The 17,670-nt window shown below is 44.7% G+C and overlaps 1 protein-coding gene across 1 annotated transcript in view; it reads right to left on the minus strand.

Annotated features, from left to right (window-relative positions):
- Positions 1–5,581: 5,581 nt before the first annotated feature.
- kcnq1.2 (potassium voltage-gated channel, KQT-like subfamily, member 1.2) overlaps positions 5,582–17,670 on the minus strand; it is a 177,468-nt gene continuing 165,379 nt past the window's right edge. Inside the window, exon 18 of the mRNA XM_076037983.1 lies at positions 5,582–6,322. Coding sequence (XP_075894098.1) covers positions 6,176–6,322 — 147 coding nt within the window. The 3' untranslated portion in view covers positions 5,582–6,175. The remainder of the gene's footprint in view (positions 6,323–17,670) is intronic.

Here is a 17,670-nt window from a genome sequence, read left to right on the forward strand (position 1 = left end):
AAAAAAGAAAAAATACTATCAAGAAAAAAAGACCCTAATTTGCCAGGTCTTCTGCTTTGGGCCACATGGCCTCATCAACTTCACACCGGAAGTGTTCCCTGCAAAGGCACTTCAGGAAGAATCTCTTTACATGCCTGATCCATCCCTGACTCAGTGCTCAGGTGTGATCTCCTGGCAAGCGGCATTCATGGCTTCCAGGAGGGCCACCTGGGCCAGACCAGGGTAAAGTACGGCCACACCCGGGCCAAAGTGAGGCCAGTCATAAACTACGCGATCTACCGATCGATCGCGAAGGTAGTTTTGCTGGATCGCATGGAGAGAGAGAAAGTTGCGAAGATACTGCCGCAGGACTTCAGCGCGATCCCCCCTCTCCCCGCCCATCGCCACCCCCACCCAACAATACTTTCCCGGGACTTTAGTGCCAGCAACCCCCCTGTCGACGAAACTTCTCAATGGGGTTGATGAAGGGGGAGCAAGGGGAAAGAACCAGACACACCATCCTGACTTCAATTAGTTGACTAATTTACATTACTTCAATCAGCTGCTTTTCAATGACAATTAGAATTTGAATCCATAAAGTGAACTGCTGCTGCTCACTTCAACTTTAGCCTGTTGGTTAAATTTAGAACATGAGGTTATCTGTTCTGACACACTGTGTGAGAGCATTTGTAAATTTGTGAGTTAAAGTCAATTGTTCTGGCCTTGTTTGTAAAAAAAAACATTTGTAAACATTTTGTAAATGTGTCCACTGTATGCAGTTTGTGTCAAACAAACAAGAAATGTTTTATTTGTATAAGTCACACAGGCTGATGTGCAAACTGTGTGAAGAGTTTTGGAAATGTTGTAAAGTGATGGAATTTGTGTTGGAACGATTGTAAAAAAAAAAATAATACAAACACTGTAAAGCAAACACTCTTACACACTGAGCTATCTGCTGCCACCTGGGATACGTCTACTTCAAAATGGATCTCTGCCCATCGTACGATTCGATCAACCAACCTTGGGATTCAAATTCAGTTTTCTTCGGGCCTGAACTTTCCAGGGCATGTCTCCTGGCAAATGTATCTTTCTTCTCCTGAAATTGGATTTCAACATTTCAATTATGACTACTTGTGAGGGACCAAGCTGCTGGCAGGCAATAACGGAACATGCCAAGGATTTAAATAATAAAAGAAATTATCTATTTATCCAAAAATAATAAAGAAAACAAATTCCAAACAAAAACAACTTAACGAAAAAGTCAGGCCCCTAAAAAGGGCAGCAAAACTAAAGCTTCATGTCACTCAACAGAGGAACGAAAGACTAACAGACCTACTACCAAACACAAAGAGGGCACATACTGTATATTCTGGCTGATCAGACCACCAAACAAAAAGGAGAGAACCACACTAAACATTAAACAATGACAATTAAATTACAAACAATGAAAACAAGTAAACTACAGAAAATATACATAATTTAACTTAGCCTACAAAACAAAATAACACCAACAATAAAATAAACTCTAAACTTCTTAGACACCCCCTACGAAGCTACAGCCACTTAGTTTGGCCCAATTGGCAACTTCCTCTATAAAGCTTCTGCTCTTCCTGGGTCGACCCCTTTTTCCAGTCAACCTGGCCTCCTGCCTTCACCTACAGCCACTGCACCGGAAACTCAAACCCAAAAATTAATAATTAGAAAACATAACTAAACCAATGTGGGACCCTAAAAAAGGTAACTAAATGTGTGCACTCCAAATAGATAACATGTGTCCTGTCAAAAAATAAAATTTGTGTTTAATAACTCAAATGGTGTGTGAACTTATTCATGCTGAAAGTAACTCAAATAATTAACTAAAAAGACTAAACAATCTAAATAAACCATAAACAAAGTGTAGGGGGAGAGGGTTACTGTCCTTGCTGTGTGGTCACAGGCTTGGCCATAAAATGGGAATTGTTTGGAGCGTAGCTCTGGTGTAGCCTCTAATCGAGTTTTTTTTTTTTTTGGCAACTCCTGCAGAACTGGGCTACCTCGAGACTCAGACCAGGCCAGTAAAAAAATGATGTTTAATGCAAGCAGTGGTCTTATGTTTCTCCAGGTGGCCAGTCCAAGGAATTAAGTGACCCAAGGTAGGTACTACATCTCTGGCAGCCTGCGGGACCACTAGCTGCTTAACCTGGCCATGCTGACGATAAAGGACACCGCTCTTCTGGAAATACTCCTCCATTCTGCCATCAAAGTCCATCTCCAGCTTCCTCTCCCTAGCTCTCTGTAGAAAGACAGACAATGTTGGATCCTCTTGCTGCAATTGGATAATGTCAGATATTTTAAAACCTGAGGGCACTTCCGGAGCAGCCCCAACTGATGGTTGTACAGCAGTGTGCTTGAATTTGTCCTGCGTCTTTTGGCGACAGGGCTTCCGACACTTACTGGGCTGTGTCTTGAGCTCGACACCATAGAATGGCAAGGCGCTAAGGGCTGGGGACTCTGCATCCACTTGCTTCGCTTGCTCTTTGGTGACTGCAACATTACAGCTGGGTTCAATAAGTCAAACTGTACAGGCTGGTCTTCACCCAGAACCACTGGGAAAGGCAATTTGTCTGCTTACCCGCGCCTGCTGTTGACCTCTGGTGGTATTGAGGAGTAACACGCCTCAATAATTAGTATGAAAACGCCGCCCTGTCCGGCTTCGTGTAAACGCCAAAACCGATAATTTTTGGAAACGCTGATGTCACAGCTCTAAACCCCACCCCCTGCCTTGCAACCAACAACCGCGATGGGCAACGGACTTGTTACTGCTACTAATGATCAGGCTGCAGTCTTCCCAATAACCTCCACTATGACAAACCACAAACAACGGTGAAGAGTAACTCATGGTGCTTGTGGATTGTGTGCAAAATTAAAATAAACACAATGGAAACGATTTGCAAACGTCCTGTTTTACTTTTTATTTATTTTATTTTCTTTTCTTTTGGGTCGGTGGACTGGGATATTGAGACAGGAAACCTAAATGCCAAAAAAATATGAGCGAACTTTTACTGGCATGACTCTCTACCTTAACATGTCCCTTTTAAGGCTTTATGTTGTAAAGTAAATGGCCGTGTAAATGGCCCCTTAGTCACCTCCCCAACCACTCCAAGAAATACTTTTTTTTTTTTTTTTTTACAGACTCTTTAGCACATGGATACCAGATGTGATAAATTCAAAGACCCACTCGTCCTAACAGCCTGTCCGTCCTGCCAGGTTAAACGTGTATCGTCTTCAAAGACCACAACATGTGGCTGTTTTGCCGTTTTTCAGTCCCACTGGAAACCGGAACTTCCTAGCTCATCCCTCCACTGGTAGATAGAGAACATCTCAGATGCCATGGATGATTGACAAAGCTGACCTTGTGACCTTCGCAAGAGTTCCTCGGCTGCTGTACTGACTGTAGGACTGCCAGACTTCACTGTCGGGCTTCTGTGACAGTGTGTCCCTTGTCACTCCCTCTCGACCTCTACCCCCCTCTTTTTTTTACCTCTTTACTGCCTCCTCAGATCCTCTTCTCGGCTGCGATCCTGTGTGCCTCCGTCATCAAACTGTCTTTCAAGTGGGACTCTCTCTTTCTCTCTCTGTCTCTTTCTGGTCTCTGTGTCTCGGCCCGAGATAAAAGAGGAAGCAGGGTTGACACCGAGTGGCCTGTGCAGACGGAAGGTAGCCACGGGGTCTCTGCGCTCCCTCCCTCTCTCCTGCCAGAGTACCCCAGCCATGATGAAAACCAGAGGAGGAGGGCGGGGCCCTGCAGCCTTCTGGCCCAGGTCGTCTGACTAATTGAAAATGGCTTTGCTCTCCTTTTTGCTCTCCTTATTGGCTCACTCGCTCACCAGGTTTCTTCCTTGTCCTCCCATCCCTTGTTTCCCCAACTAACAGGACGAATCTCGCCTGGCGCTGGACTCTGCAAATCTTAGTACATTACCAGTATATTTTGGCCTTTGAAGTCAAATACAACTGAGTTTGATACAAAATGTACAACCCCACCCCCTTCGCCGACCGTCCGTCTATCCGTCTGTACACCTTGTTTGACGGGTTATGGAAAATTAAAATTCAAAGCAGGTGCAGCGAACAAGTTTGTTTGTTCCACTCTCTCTCTTTCCTTCAATCAACTGACCTTATTCTGACAATCCCCGCTGTGGTACGAGAAAACACCTGTTTTCCCTCAGTTGAGAAAAAAAAGTTATTTAACTCACCCTAACTCCAACCCTAACACAAACCCTAACCCTAACTCCAATCCCAACCCTAACCCTAACCCTTCTTTTCTGTAGTGATTGCAGTGCTTAAAAACCTGAAAACAAGAAGTTGGAGAAGATTCCAACGAGATGGAGAGTCCAACCGGTGGCTGATCTCGACCTGGCTAGACTGGAGACTGGAGCCAACTAATCTTCAGACAAATCTATGTTATGGCTAAATTACAGAATGGCTAAATTACAGAACAGATGAGTTTCTAATCAACCCTCCCAATACCCCTGCCTCCTATGAAATAATGAGAGCACACACAGAGTGTAATGAAATGGAGTTTTATTACTTACAGCGGAGACATCGTGCTGAAAGTGGGCATGAATACCATTCACAATAATTTCCATCCACCTTCAGTACAACAGGAGCCCCTGGCCTCTGTGTTTCTCATCACTCTGTTCCAGCTTGATTTTTCCACGTGATAATAAATACAGCACAATAAGGCAGAGTTTTTATTTACAATTCTTATAAAACTGTACATGAGAAGAAAAAATAGGGCTGGCGAATCCTGTTGAAATAAACCAATTTAATTCAATAGAAGATAAGTAAAATAAATAATAAAAGCAATTTATCTAACCACAGCAAAAAAAAAAAAAAAAAGTATAGACATCAGTGCCAGAAAAAAAGTGTCTCCACCTGCCACCTTCTATTTTCCCCCACCTGTTGTGGAAGCATCCATCTATTTTTAAAGTTGTGTCTGTCTGCTGTAACTTTGGACGCCTGCTCTGCAGCAGCAACATGGTTGTCTCTCATTTTTTTTTTCCTATTCCCTGCTTTCCCACATGTTTCAGTGTCCTGTCAATTGAGTTCTATTTTAAACGTGTGCCCAACATGCTGTGCCGGCTGCATATTCCCAAAATGTTCCTCCCAGAATTAGCGCAGCCGCTCCTCATCAACGCTTATAGTTGAAATTCGGTATGCTCGCTGTCCAGTGTTTCCTTTTCATTAGTCGCTCACAGCGAAGTAATCTCTCCTCAGCAGGAATTCAGCACTTAATTAGGATCCATGAGAAAAAAAAAAAATCAGAGCTTTAATGGGGGGTGGGTGGGTGGGTGGGGGGATTTATTTCAAATTACAGGCAATGGCGGTGCTGAGGTTCCTCATACTGGAGAGACGCCTTTGCAAAGATTTAGAGGGAAAAACATTGAATATCTTAAATAGGGAAACATTCTCATTCAGCGTATTAACAGAGTTTTTGTTAGCCTCTGCATTGCTGTGACCCGGCACATTGTTTTGGTTACCTTTTTTTTTTTTTTTTTTTCAAACTACCAAACGCGGGGCAAAGTCAACAGGTGATCGTCCCTTCCTATCACATGTTACCCAGTCAGGCTGGGTACCGTCAGGCTGCACTGGGTGATGTGGCTTTTGGAATCAACCCCTGTTGTTGTGTGGCGGATGCGACGGGTGCCAAGATAATCAGAGAATGTTGAGGAATGACTGCCTTTGCCCCAGCTCTTCACTCTACCTCAGAGGGCCTTCAGAAGGGAGACAGAGCACTCTGATTGCGTTGCGACTTCATATCCCGGGTTACATAGCGATACAATATTATTTGGGGCTGTGGGAAATGCAGCTCAGCGATGGACAATACACACATTTGCGGACAAGGTACACATTTGCGTGATGACGAGGCTGATGTAGTGAAATAAATTAATTCATGCATGTCGGGAGGGCCTGCAATAACAGTGTGCGTGTGTGTGTATGTCAGAGAGAGCGAGAGAGAGAGAGAGAGAGAGAGAGAGAGAGAGGTGTTGACGGGACTAGAGGAGAAAAAAAAACTTGAAATAATAATAATAAAAAAAAAGCTTATCCGGCCCTTTTTGCTACACCATCCAGTTGTTCTCCTCTCAGCAGGCAAAAGTCAACGAGAAGTTGGATTTTGGGTCTGGAAGACGTTTCCACTCCCCCACCCTAGGGGGCGCTATCACAGCCCGTCGTCGACGCTGGTGCCCTTTCGCTTCTGGATGGTCACCCTGCGGATGGAGGGCTGCGACGTCAGCTGAGGCTGTGGGGGAAACTGCTCCATCAGGATCTTCAGCACAGAGTCCATCTTCCTGTCCATCCGATGCACCTGGATTTGAGCAGGGACGACAGGAGACAAGCAGGTCGGGTCAGTGGAAGGAATCGACACAACCTGGGCATCAATGCAGTGCGAGGCCAGGTGCAGAAGGAAAGAAAGAAAAAAGAAAAAGAAGGAGGTTCTGCCTCGTCACGCCGACCTCTTTAACAGGACAGCCACCAGAACGGCGCCACAATGATGCGTCGGTCTGCTCGTCGCCATCTAAGGTATGTGCGAGAGCCACTCATTACAAGAGACGAGATGCTTCTTTAGAACTCGGGAGGGAGAAGACGCACACATGCACATGCCGCAGCCTTGTTTACATGCTCCCAACTGTAAACACAGGTGTGGCACCTGACACCGACCGCTAGCTCTGCCCCCATTTCACACGGAGAGATTCAAACAGGCAACTGTCAGTTGAACCACAGCAGAGGAGCCGAGCTCCCTCACTGTACAAAGCTTGAGGAGTTCAAAAAGGCTTTTTGGTTATGTCCATGTCTATGAGCTTTGATTCTTCCTGCAGAACTTTGAACAAGAGGCACCGAACAGAGCCACGTCCTCCAGTGGCTCAAGAGGGAAAGTGACAACAATAAAGACTGAAAATGAAGGAGTAAAAGCAGAAGAAGAAGAAGAAGAAGCTGACGTGTCTCTGGCGAGATGGTTCATTGGCTCAAACAGATTCTCTTTTCCTTTTGCGGTTTTAGCATGTGCATTTCAGTGGCAGAGGGACACTTTGCACGCACGAATGACAATGGCTGGAAATAAATCAATAAATCAAAGAGCAGTAAAGTGGAGACATGAATCTGAAATTTCGGATCGGATCACAACAAACTACAAGAAGTTCATTATTAAGGTTTACTTTTTGTTTAACTGGCCACTTGCTATATGAGTGATTATTTTAATTCAAAGTAAATTGACAATTTGGCAAAGCTCATATGTCCAGGAACAATTTCGGAACCATTAGAGTTGCTTTTTTTTTTGTCACTGCTGATTTTTAGACCATCTGCAGAGCTTCCTCCAAGGTCGCGCCGTGACCTAAATAGTTGCGCTAAGTAGACGAAGCACGCGCTGGGCCCGGATGAAGCTTAGAGAATAATAGGCTATCATAAACATGTTGGGCAGTAATCTACAGACTTATCAACATTCCAGCCGGAGCTTAGGATGGATCAGGAATTCCTTCGGCCCTGCGTCCAAGAAGGAGTGGCTCCACAGAAGGAGAAGAAGAAGAAGAAGAAAAAGAAGAAGACACATGTGAGACTGATTGAAGACGATGGACACTGTGGAGAAATGTGGCAGGATTGTGAAAGAGTCTCTGGTGGCAGCAATGGGCGGTGTGTGTGTGTGCGCGTGTGCGTGTGTGTGTGTGTGTGTGTGCTGCAAGTGTGCAGCTCCCCAAGTAGGTTTCCTGGGCTGGACGTGGGTGAGACAGATGGTGCGAGAGAAAAGTACAAACAGACAAAGAGGAAGAAAAATACTATTTCAAGTTCTAACTAACAAATCAAACACTGAAACCAGAGGAAGCCGTCGTCGGCACTCAACTACTTTGAAATGTGCCAAAAGGAGCTCCAGTTTGTCATGGGACACCATGCGTTGCATTGTGTTGTGCTGTGCTTTTGCTTTGCAGACTGGAGGGGTTTCCGTGCAGCCTTGTTGTTCTGAAGATTGGTCTTGGTCTCCAGACCGCCTTTTAAGGGTTTATGTCTCTTCTTTGACTGGGGATATTTGATCCAGAATCAAATATCCCCAGATTGGGTGGAGACTCAGCTAACACTGCAATGACACGATAATAACAGAAAAGAATCCAACTGCTGCCTTGTTACGCTCCGTTGGTGACACCCAGAGTGACATGCCTTCTTATTTCTAGTTAATTTGTTTTTTTTAATTTTATGAAGCACAGTTGTTTATTTGAAAATGTTTCAATATATCTGGCAAAGCAGCAAAAGGTGAAAGAAAAAGATAAAAAAAAAAATGCCTTCCTGAAAAGAAATGTTGCTGCTCCATTGATGTGGAAGAAATCTAAAAAAAAAAAAGACACTGGTCATTTGTTTTGTTTTGCTGTGTTTTTTTTTTTTTTTTGTTATAGTCAGTCTTGGTCTTGTCTTGATCTCTATGTTCGATAGTCTTGATGATGTCTTGGACTCGGTTGGTTGGTGCCATCTCAACTACAACACTAATGACCATGTTACGCCTTCAGTTAAACTAAAACTTTTTTTTTTTTTTTTTTTTTTTTAACTTTCTGCTCTTTCCCAGCATGGCTTTGTCATTCTGCAGGGTGTGAATGCCGGCGCTGCTCCTAGGAACGCCTGTGACCCACTAACACATGTGACGTGGCGACAGGTGACGTCTCAGCTGTCCAAGCAAGCTGCCATCTGACTGCAGACAGCACTTGGCAGCAGCGCAACATCCAGCATCTGACCAGCAGAACTTTCAGGCTTGTATGTTTCCCTTTCTCTCTCTCTCTCTCTCTCTCTCTCTCTCTCTCTCTCTCTCTCTCTCTGATATTTGAGGTCTGGTTGCAGGAATCATTTCGTGTGTTTTTTTTATTTTTCTTGCCAAATGTTTTCCCCCCCAAATTTACATTTTTGAAAATCTGAGAAGAAAATATGCACATGCAGAAAATATGCAATCACGCTCATGATTCACTGTAGGAGGTACAACTTGTATCTCGTGCTGCACACTTAGATAAAATGACTAGTGAGTGTCCAACATATTGTTAATGCGTATGATAAAAAAATGATTTGAAAAAGTTTGACGATTAAAAGGTGTGTTTCATCAGACTTCACTCTTTCTCTCTTTCTCTCTCACGGTGTCACACACTTACTAAAGGGTTAGAAAATGTAAAAAGTGGAAAATGTTGCAGTATGTTTTATGTCAATATATTAGGATCCCATTCCACTCTCTTGCAGCTAAACAATGGCAGCTTTATTTTCGTCTCTTTCTAAACATACACAAAGTCCAATAAAGTGTGTGTGTGTGTGTGTCTGCGCGCATGTGTGTGTGTGTTTGTTTTAATTTGCTATAGATAAGTAAAAAAACAGGAGCATTTAAACAACAAAAACTGACAGGATTGAATGTGTCTGGACTGTCTGTTCAAGGGCAGTTGAGCACAATAGCTATAAAATCAAAGCAGGTCTGGTGGCGGATCTTTTTTCATCCTCCTCCAGTCGTGGTGGCGACGGGTACGTCTCCTTTTCGCACAGGAACTCCCTTCCCGAAACAGTCTTCTCCACTCCAGCAAACACAAGAGCAGACAGGTAGACAAACAAAATGCAAATAAAATGCACACATAGACATACGTGCACACACACACACACACACACACACACACACACTTGCCTGCACTTATCCACCTGTTGCCAGTAGACTTGAAACGAGGCAAACTGAGGCCAAGGTTGTTCTGTTTTTTGTTTTTTTGTTTTTTTTTACCTAATTAGCTGCTGTGTCTGTTCCACAACATGGATGAAGAGTCGATTCATTGGGCAAAAGTGTTTTGGGGGTGAATAATTAGAATAACTGGAATCTCAACTGCTCATTATAATGAAGTCTTTCAATGCTGCTTTATATTTTGCACCATTAATTTGAGCTAGCACAGTCACGTTGTTGTTGCGCCGTTGCGTCTTAACTGTCATGGCCCAAGGTGAGAGAAGTGAGTCTCTGCTTCACCTGCAGTGGACTTAACGCCTGGAACGAATGGCTTCCTGTTTGTTCGACGGGTTAAAGTTTGTCACTGGAGTCAATACAAATAGAGGAGGGGAAGTCAGATAAAGGCAACTGCTCGACAACAACATTATGCACAGATCATTGGATCGTGAACTGAAAACAACCAACCCGAGTTGAGCGACAAAAGTCTGTTTTTTTTTTGCTTCCAGTGAGACTAAAAAAAAAAAAAAAAAAATTCACACTCAGATCTTCACAGATAAACCAATTGAATGGGGCAGCTGTCAGGTGCAGAGTGTTTAGTGTTGTGTTGCAGAATTGCACCTTTTACATCCGTCTTGTGACAATTGAAGCGTTTCTTCAGAATGTCAGGAATGTTTACACGGAAGAAGCACGTTCGCTCGGATTTTGTTAAAGGGGGGAAAAAAGGCAGAATTAAGAGGGAAAAAGAGGAAACGGAAGAGGAGAGGTGCCTGCTTTAGTGTCAACACTGAGCAGCGAGGAGAAGTCCTGAATTTAAGCTCAGGAACCTCGGTGGGCCATCCATACAGCGACTCACACTGCCACCTGTTGGAGAGTCGAACAGCCTGAGGAGCAGCTCAGAGCAGCAGCAGCAGCAGCAGCAGCTGCAGCTGCTCTGGGCTGCGGCAGCAGCTCCATGCTGCCAAACTCTATCAGCATGTAATTGCTGACAGGTAGACGCGAGAAGCACATTGCGCAGGAGCCAGACCGGGAGAGGGGCTGCGCAGGCCAGCCTGGAGATGCAATCAATTGCATTTTGAGGTATTTTGTGGAGGAATTTGTGTATATGTGATATTCAGCAAGAGGGCGGGAAAAAAACAAAACAGAACAACAACAACAACAACAAAAAAACAAGGCCGGTGTGCAGAGAGTAGCCGAGTCCTGGTTGTGGTTGCTTCACTGACGAATCACACGGAGCATGTTGGCAAAGAAAACACACCGTATTCCTCCACTGTTTTGCTCTCAAAGAGGGAACAAAGACTTGGAGAGCAGAGCAGTAGAACTAGTGAAACTCCAGGAGCAGAGGAGGTGGAGGAGGCAGAGGAGGCAGAGGAGCAACGCTGCCAGAAGAAAGGACGAAGCAGTTCCAGGAATGTCTTTGGCTCCAGCAGCCCAGCCGAGCGCTACTCAACAAAACAAGATTCCCATCATTGTAAAACTGGAGATTGCGTGAGACAATGGAACGGCGACAGACAAAGAGCAGGAGAGTTGGGAATGAGAGAGAAAACAACCTCACAGGTCACCATCCCAACAGGCCCTAACCAGCCTTCACCACTCCGGAGAGGAGGCTCGGATCTAAACTGACCCTAATATCTCCTGGTTTTCATGGTTTGTAATCTGCAGGAGTCGAAAAAAAAGTTCAGTGCTGTGCGGCAACAGTGGTGAATGTCTGCGTGGATCTGCAGGAGTGTGTTTTTACTTGCCAACACTGAACAGGGTCCAAAGACTGAAAGGCTTGTTTACAATGTAAGAGAAGAAAATAATTATAAAAAGATAGTTGCTAAATAAATAGACGCTTGGAAGGTGGAGGACTGGTAGAAATGGGTGTGTTCATAGTCAGATGAAGTCACAAAAAATAATGAACTTTTATCATTTTTTTTTTTTTTAAAACAATATATATTTACAGAGTGGACGGGTCCAATTACACCCCCACAAATCCACAGCAGGCTGGAAGCATCAGTGTTGTTGGTGTGACTTTTGTGTGTGATTAGGTGGGTATCAGAAAACAGGACGCTCTAAATCTGACAGAATGGATCTTTAATTACAAGCCTTTTCCGGTACTTGGGTCAGCAGAAAACAGTACATTTAGCACTCTGTTTGAAGCCACCTGCAAGGAAGTTCTGTTTCAGCTCTGGGACTCTCATGATCTTTGCACAAATGGGGAAATAAGCCTTGATTGTGGGGTAGTCGGCAGAGTGGCTGTGGTTAGAACACACTGATCATGTCAGTTTTGTGTCATATTTGACCTCTAAACAATAAATAGAAAAGAGCTGAGTTTGGAAAACCACTCGCCTCACTTTGGTTTCAGCTGGAAGAGGAGCCTGTGCGGAGTTCCCCAGGTTTTCAACAATCCCGATGTAAATTAACCTATGCCGGGATTCGTCATCTGCGTGGTTTTTTATTTTTCTTCATTTTCTTCTTCTTCTTTTTTTTGGTTCAGAGAGTTTTTTTTAGCATCTTTCAGCCAACTGCTTTCTTTTTAACAGCCCTTTGCAGGTTTTTCTGTGTGTGTTTAAGCTGAACTCTCCCCACGTTCAACAAACAGTTTCCAGCCACAGCAGCTATCAGCTTTCTCACACACGCACACACACACGCGCGTGCGCACAGACACACACACACAGACACACACACACACACACACACACACACAGGCAGTCCAGCCATCAACACGCTGGGACGGGACATCGGCATAAAAAAAAAAGCTTTCGGCTGAAAAAAAGACGGCATTAACAAATGACAGACAAGACAATTACTAAATGGCTTCATGACCCCCGACTAAGTGGATGAGTCTAAATTATGAATTTATCTAAGCAATGATGTGAAAAACAAAACAAGTGGGTCCGTTTTACCAGGAAGCTTAAACCCTGTGTTTTTTTTGCTGTAGGCCATAAACAGAGGGCTAAATATGCTGCTTTCAGGAGATCTATGAAGCTTTTTTGGGGAACTACTTATCCAGGCCAGGACGGAGAGTGAGATGTCTGGAAATGGGAACAACATGAGACCTTGAACAGGTGTATTTTTCAGCAATGTCTGCACACACTTGTTCTTCAACTCGGTGGGACAGTAAATCATCAGGGACCAGCCTCCTTCAAACAAGCCCAGTTCTGTCCCAACTGTACTGACAGCTGATTGGATGGCTTTTCCATGTCCACATCTGCGCTGCTGACATTTCACTCAAAGAACATGGAATGGAACCTGCTGAATACTCGACAATCCTTCTGCTTGATGCAGGATGAATGATTGGCAACGCGGGCCCAGAAAACTGCTAGACGCATATGAGCTTGTTTTTGGAGACTTTTCGGTGACTCGTGTCGTTACCACTGAGCTGCCGGGCTTTGGCTGACACTCAGTATAGACTTTACAAATTAGGCTCTCTGATACTCTGTGATTTAGGAACCCCTCCATCACCCTCTCTGCCCGCTTCATGCTCTGCCAGTCATTTAAAACCATCCCAGGTCTATGTGAGGATTCTCCATGTTCTGCAGCAGCTCCAGCTCCAGCTCCTTCACAGGGGCAGAATGATACACAATGCTACTCTGTGGCCGCCAGGTTTACTAGTGGACCTGGTAATTGTTAGCTAATCAAAACACAAGAATATTATTATTATAATTTCTGCCTTTGTGTGAATTCTTTCATTCATGTTGACCCTCTTTTAAATAAAGATCCTCTTGTAAATCTTACACGTTTACTGTTTCCATCCGACCTCTGTGCCCTTGAACACACTCTGTTTGAGAAAAGGCGTTGGCATCTGCTTCGGAAGACACGTAACTAAAAACTCTGCAAACATAAACGCATAATCCAACGAATCACGGCGCATAAAGTGGAGGAGGTGGGGTGAAAGATGGAGGAAGGGCAAAAAATGAGACAAGACGAGACTCAGAAAAACTTCAAAACGCTCCAGTTGTCATGATGCCATGTCATTTTAGCGGCTCCTCTTTATCTAGACGGAGGTTCAGTTTCCAAGTCTGATTACTGATGCATTTGTGTCCTTTTATGTTTCCTTCAACTTGCTCACCCGACTGAGTTTCCTGATTTCTTCTCTCTTCTGAGGCTGCAGAAGGTTTCATCATTTTTTTCAAGTTAGTTTAGAACTGCAGGATTTGTCCTCCGGCCCTCGGTTTCAAACTGCACCAACATCCTCTCTCTCTCTCTGCTCCCCAGGTCTTATTTCTACAGGACTCAGACTCGACACGTCCGTAATGCTTCCCCCTGAGAATTTAATCACCCACAGTGTTTTCCTTCTTTGACGCGGCTCTGGAAAAGCTTAAAATGTCGCAGATGTTTCTGTGTTCAGCGGTGCAGCCTCCACAGCACCTGTAGCTTTTGCAGCCTCTGCGGCCTCCCTCCACAGCCTCCGCAGCCTCCGCAGCCTCTGCAGCTGGCGTGCGGGGACTATAGGGTGTGTTTCCACTGGCACTCGCATGGTATCAGCTCGGTACGGTACAGCACAGTTCCAAGGCTTACTGTTTTGGTACCTGCTTCCTTGGGGTTCCAAGCGTGCTGATCAGGGACCATAGCGGTGACTTAGCGCAGAGCAGGGCACTGATCGGGTAAGAGTTTTGACGAAAGCTGTGTCGGAGTCTTTCACAAAAACCAAAAACCGCCATTTTTAAATGCCTCACATGTGGGTTTTTACATTTTCACATATTAAAATCTGAAATGCTTATGAAACTGAGCTGCAGACGTTTTTGTTCTCGGTGGCCGAAGAAAAAGCTCAAAGAGAGCTGGACGGACAGAGCAACACGCAATAAAAAAGTCTTCCTGGTTTTGCAGCTGGTGGCTGCAGTACAGCAAAACAGTGTCGGGAGGAATAAAAAAAAAATGTATGAGGACTGTGAGTGTAGTGTGACCTCAAGCAACTTTAGTTTTAAGGCTATTTGCACAGCCACTGAATCGCGTGGATAAACTATTAGCCACCACTGCTAACTCCGTGTTCTGCTTGTGTTTTGTGTTCGCTGGCAGCGAAACTGAAGAGGCAGCGATTCTGCCTCTTCACTTTCGCTCCTTATAGCGATTTTAACGCTGCCAGCGTGTTAACACCGGTTGAATAGAGCTTTTCCTGTTTTGTGCTTTGTGTGGCCTTAAGTTGTGCGGATAGTCTTGTCTACTATGACTCTGACTCTGAGACTCAAGTGACGCAGTGGCTGCAGAGGCTGCGGAGAGAGGCTGCAGAGGCTGCAGAGGCCACGGAGGGAGGCTGCAAGGGCTGCGAAAGCTGCAGGTGCTGTGGAGGCTGCGCCGCTGAACACAGAAACATCTGCGACATTTAAAACTTTTAGAGAGCCGCGTCAAAGAAGGAAAACACTCTGGGTGAGTAGAGCTGGCACCATCCGCGTAGGGCCAGTGGAAAAACGCCCTTTGTTCCAACTCCGTGGTGTCAGGTGACGTGGAATAGAGTGGCTGCTGCTGCTGCTGCTGCTGCTGCCTGGACATGGGTTGGACTGGAGCTCGGTGAGGAACCTGCTCCGCTGCCATCTGGAAGACGGCGGCGGCTCAGGTTCTCCTGCAAGCCGGGCCGGTGGTTCACTTTAATGCTGGCAGATACAATATGTTCTTTGTGTAAAAGTAGAAGATGGACTGAAAAGGGAGGAGAAGAAGAAGGAGACTGAGGAGAAGTGAAGGGCTGAGGCTGGAGTGTGTGTGTGTGTGTGTGTGTGTGTATGGATGGATTAGTTTTGGCCTGAGTGGAGGCGGGGTGGGGGGGGGGGGGTGGCGAGTGAGAGGGAGTGAGAAGAGGGAAACGCTGGTCATGTTTTCAAGAACAGGATACTGAGCAGCAGCACCTGACGCTTTTGATGAGTATCAGCGGCTGCTGCCACGTGCCGCTAAACTGCAGCCAAACTGCAGGGGCGGCGGCGTGCTGTGGAGTGTTGCAGCTAATCTCTCTTCTGAGTGGTTGCAATCTTGGAGCTGCTTTTGTTTCTGAGGGCTACGAGGAACCCCCCCCCCCCCCCCCCCCCCCCCCACACACACACACACACACACACACACACACACCTTTCTCTTTTTCCTTCTTTGTTTTATTCTTTGTTTTATCAAACAAGCTCTGCCTTTTAAAAATTCTGGAGTCTGTCATTTTTTGTTTGTTTGTTTTGTTATTGTTTTTCCAAAAAGAAGCAGCAGCAGGAGGAGGAGGAGGAGTAAGAGGAGAAGGAGGATGATGAGGAGCAGGATGAGCAGCAGTAGAGAAGGAGGAATGGAAAGGAGAGGAGGAGGAAGAGGAGCAGGAGGGGCAGGAGAAGGAAGAGAAGGAGGAGCAACAGGATGAGGAGCAGCAAGTGAAGGCTTTGATGTGGTGTTGGAAAAACATCAGTTCTTCATGTTGAGTTTCAGTGAAACGTCGCCACCAACTGAATATTTGGTGAGTGGAGGCAGCGAAGACTTCTGAGCCGCTGGGCAGCAGGTGGAGTCAGAAACACTTGCAACCACTGCCAACAGGGAAGCACAACTCCTGGGCCCCGTTGCACCAAAGTAGGATTCCGTCATCCAAGATGACGGAATCAACCAATCCACAACACGTGTGACCAGGATGAGCGCACACGGATTCATCAAGCCAAGTGAAACCTATCCTGGATAAGTGCGCGCACGCGGCTTCCTCAGATAGACCCCCGTTATCGAGCTCAGAATCAAGGATTCGCCATGACAACGAGAGCGGCGTCCTTTTCCCGTCCGAGACGGAAATCCTCATGGAGGCTTGTGAGGAGGTAAAAGAAGAAATACAGAAGAAAGGCAACACCACCACAGCGTTAAAACAGAGAGAAAAGCGTGGCGAAGTATCGCAGACCGTCTGAATGCGTAGGAAGCGCACAAATACGAACTCGCTCCTCCGCTGGAACAACCGCAATTACGATCATAATAGTTAATAATAATAATAATAATAATAATAACCATATCCGAAAACGAAGTCGTACTCCGACTACGAACCAGTTGAAATTGTAGGTGGAATGTATTGCAGATGTGAGTGAAATTGTGTGAATGTAGCTCCACAAAACCGCAACAATGTTGATAAATACACGAGTTCACTGAATGTCCGTTTGAGCTTAAAAAGTTCCACGTGTGTGACTGTGTGTGTGTGTGTGTCACTAACTTTTTTTTTTTTTTTTTTTTTTTTAGCATCATTTGGTGCCTACACGGAATTTCATTTGATGTAATTGATTGTGTAACAGGACTCAGATGTTGTGTATGGAGAGAGCCATCCTGGCAACATAGTGGGAATTAATGGAAGGACATTTCAATTATGCAAAATTCTTGTGCTGTGCTAATTGTCACGGGTTAACAGAACTCAAAAGTTATCAGACAATTGTATGCCCAGCATCTACAGCAGCAAATGCAACTGGCTGATTTGGGCAAACAATACAAGAAGGTAAAGACTGCAGACATTTTATTAGAGTCCGAAATAAAAAGGAAAACTATAAGAAAACTCACCCTTGAAATGAAAAAAAAATAAAAAAAAACTTGAATGGGAGGTGAGCCATGCTTTCAATGCACACTGTATGCTGACTGGAACACAAATATAGTAATAATTATTATTCTCCTTCCCTCTCCCAGCTCCAAGAACATGACACATCTTAAAATAAATAAAGGTCAATTGAATTATGATGGTGTCTGTTTGTTTCATGTATGCACCTTTTGACCTAAAAAGAGATGAAAGTTTTTTTTTTTTTGAATCTGTAATCCTACCTTGGTGCTATGATTGGTTGGAAGTTGAAACTCTGGCATCATTCATAAAGTTAGAAAAATGCACTTAATGTACCATGAAATGCAACTTCTCAGAAATATTAAAACACTTTATGGTAATAAAACGTGAGAAGAAAGAACAGTTGAATTATCTATTCTTTAAGGTAGTGGATATCACAATGACATTGAATTGAAAAAAAAAGTACAGTGATAATAAACTAACAATTTGCAGCTTGTGAGGTGTAAATAAAAACCTCAATAAAATGTGGCAAGACGCAAAGGGC

Source organism: Nelusetta ayraudi, unplaced genomic scaffold (assembly GCF_046127955.1).
Source record: "Nelusetta ayraudi isolate G7.1 ecotype Tasmania unplaced genomic scaffold, CSIRO-AGI_Nayr_v1 ptg000053l, whole genome shotgun sequence".
NCBI classification, from domain to species: Eukaryota; Metazoa; Chordata; class Actinopteri; order Tetraodontiformes; family Monacanthidae; genus Nelusetta; species Nelusetta ayraudi.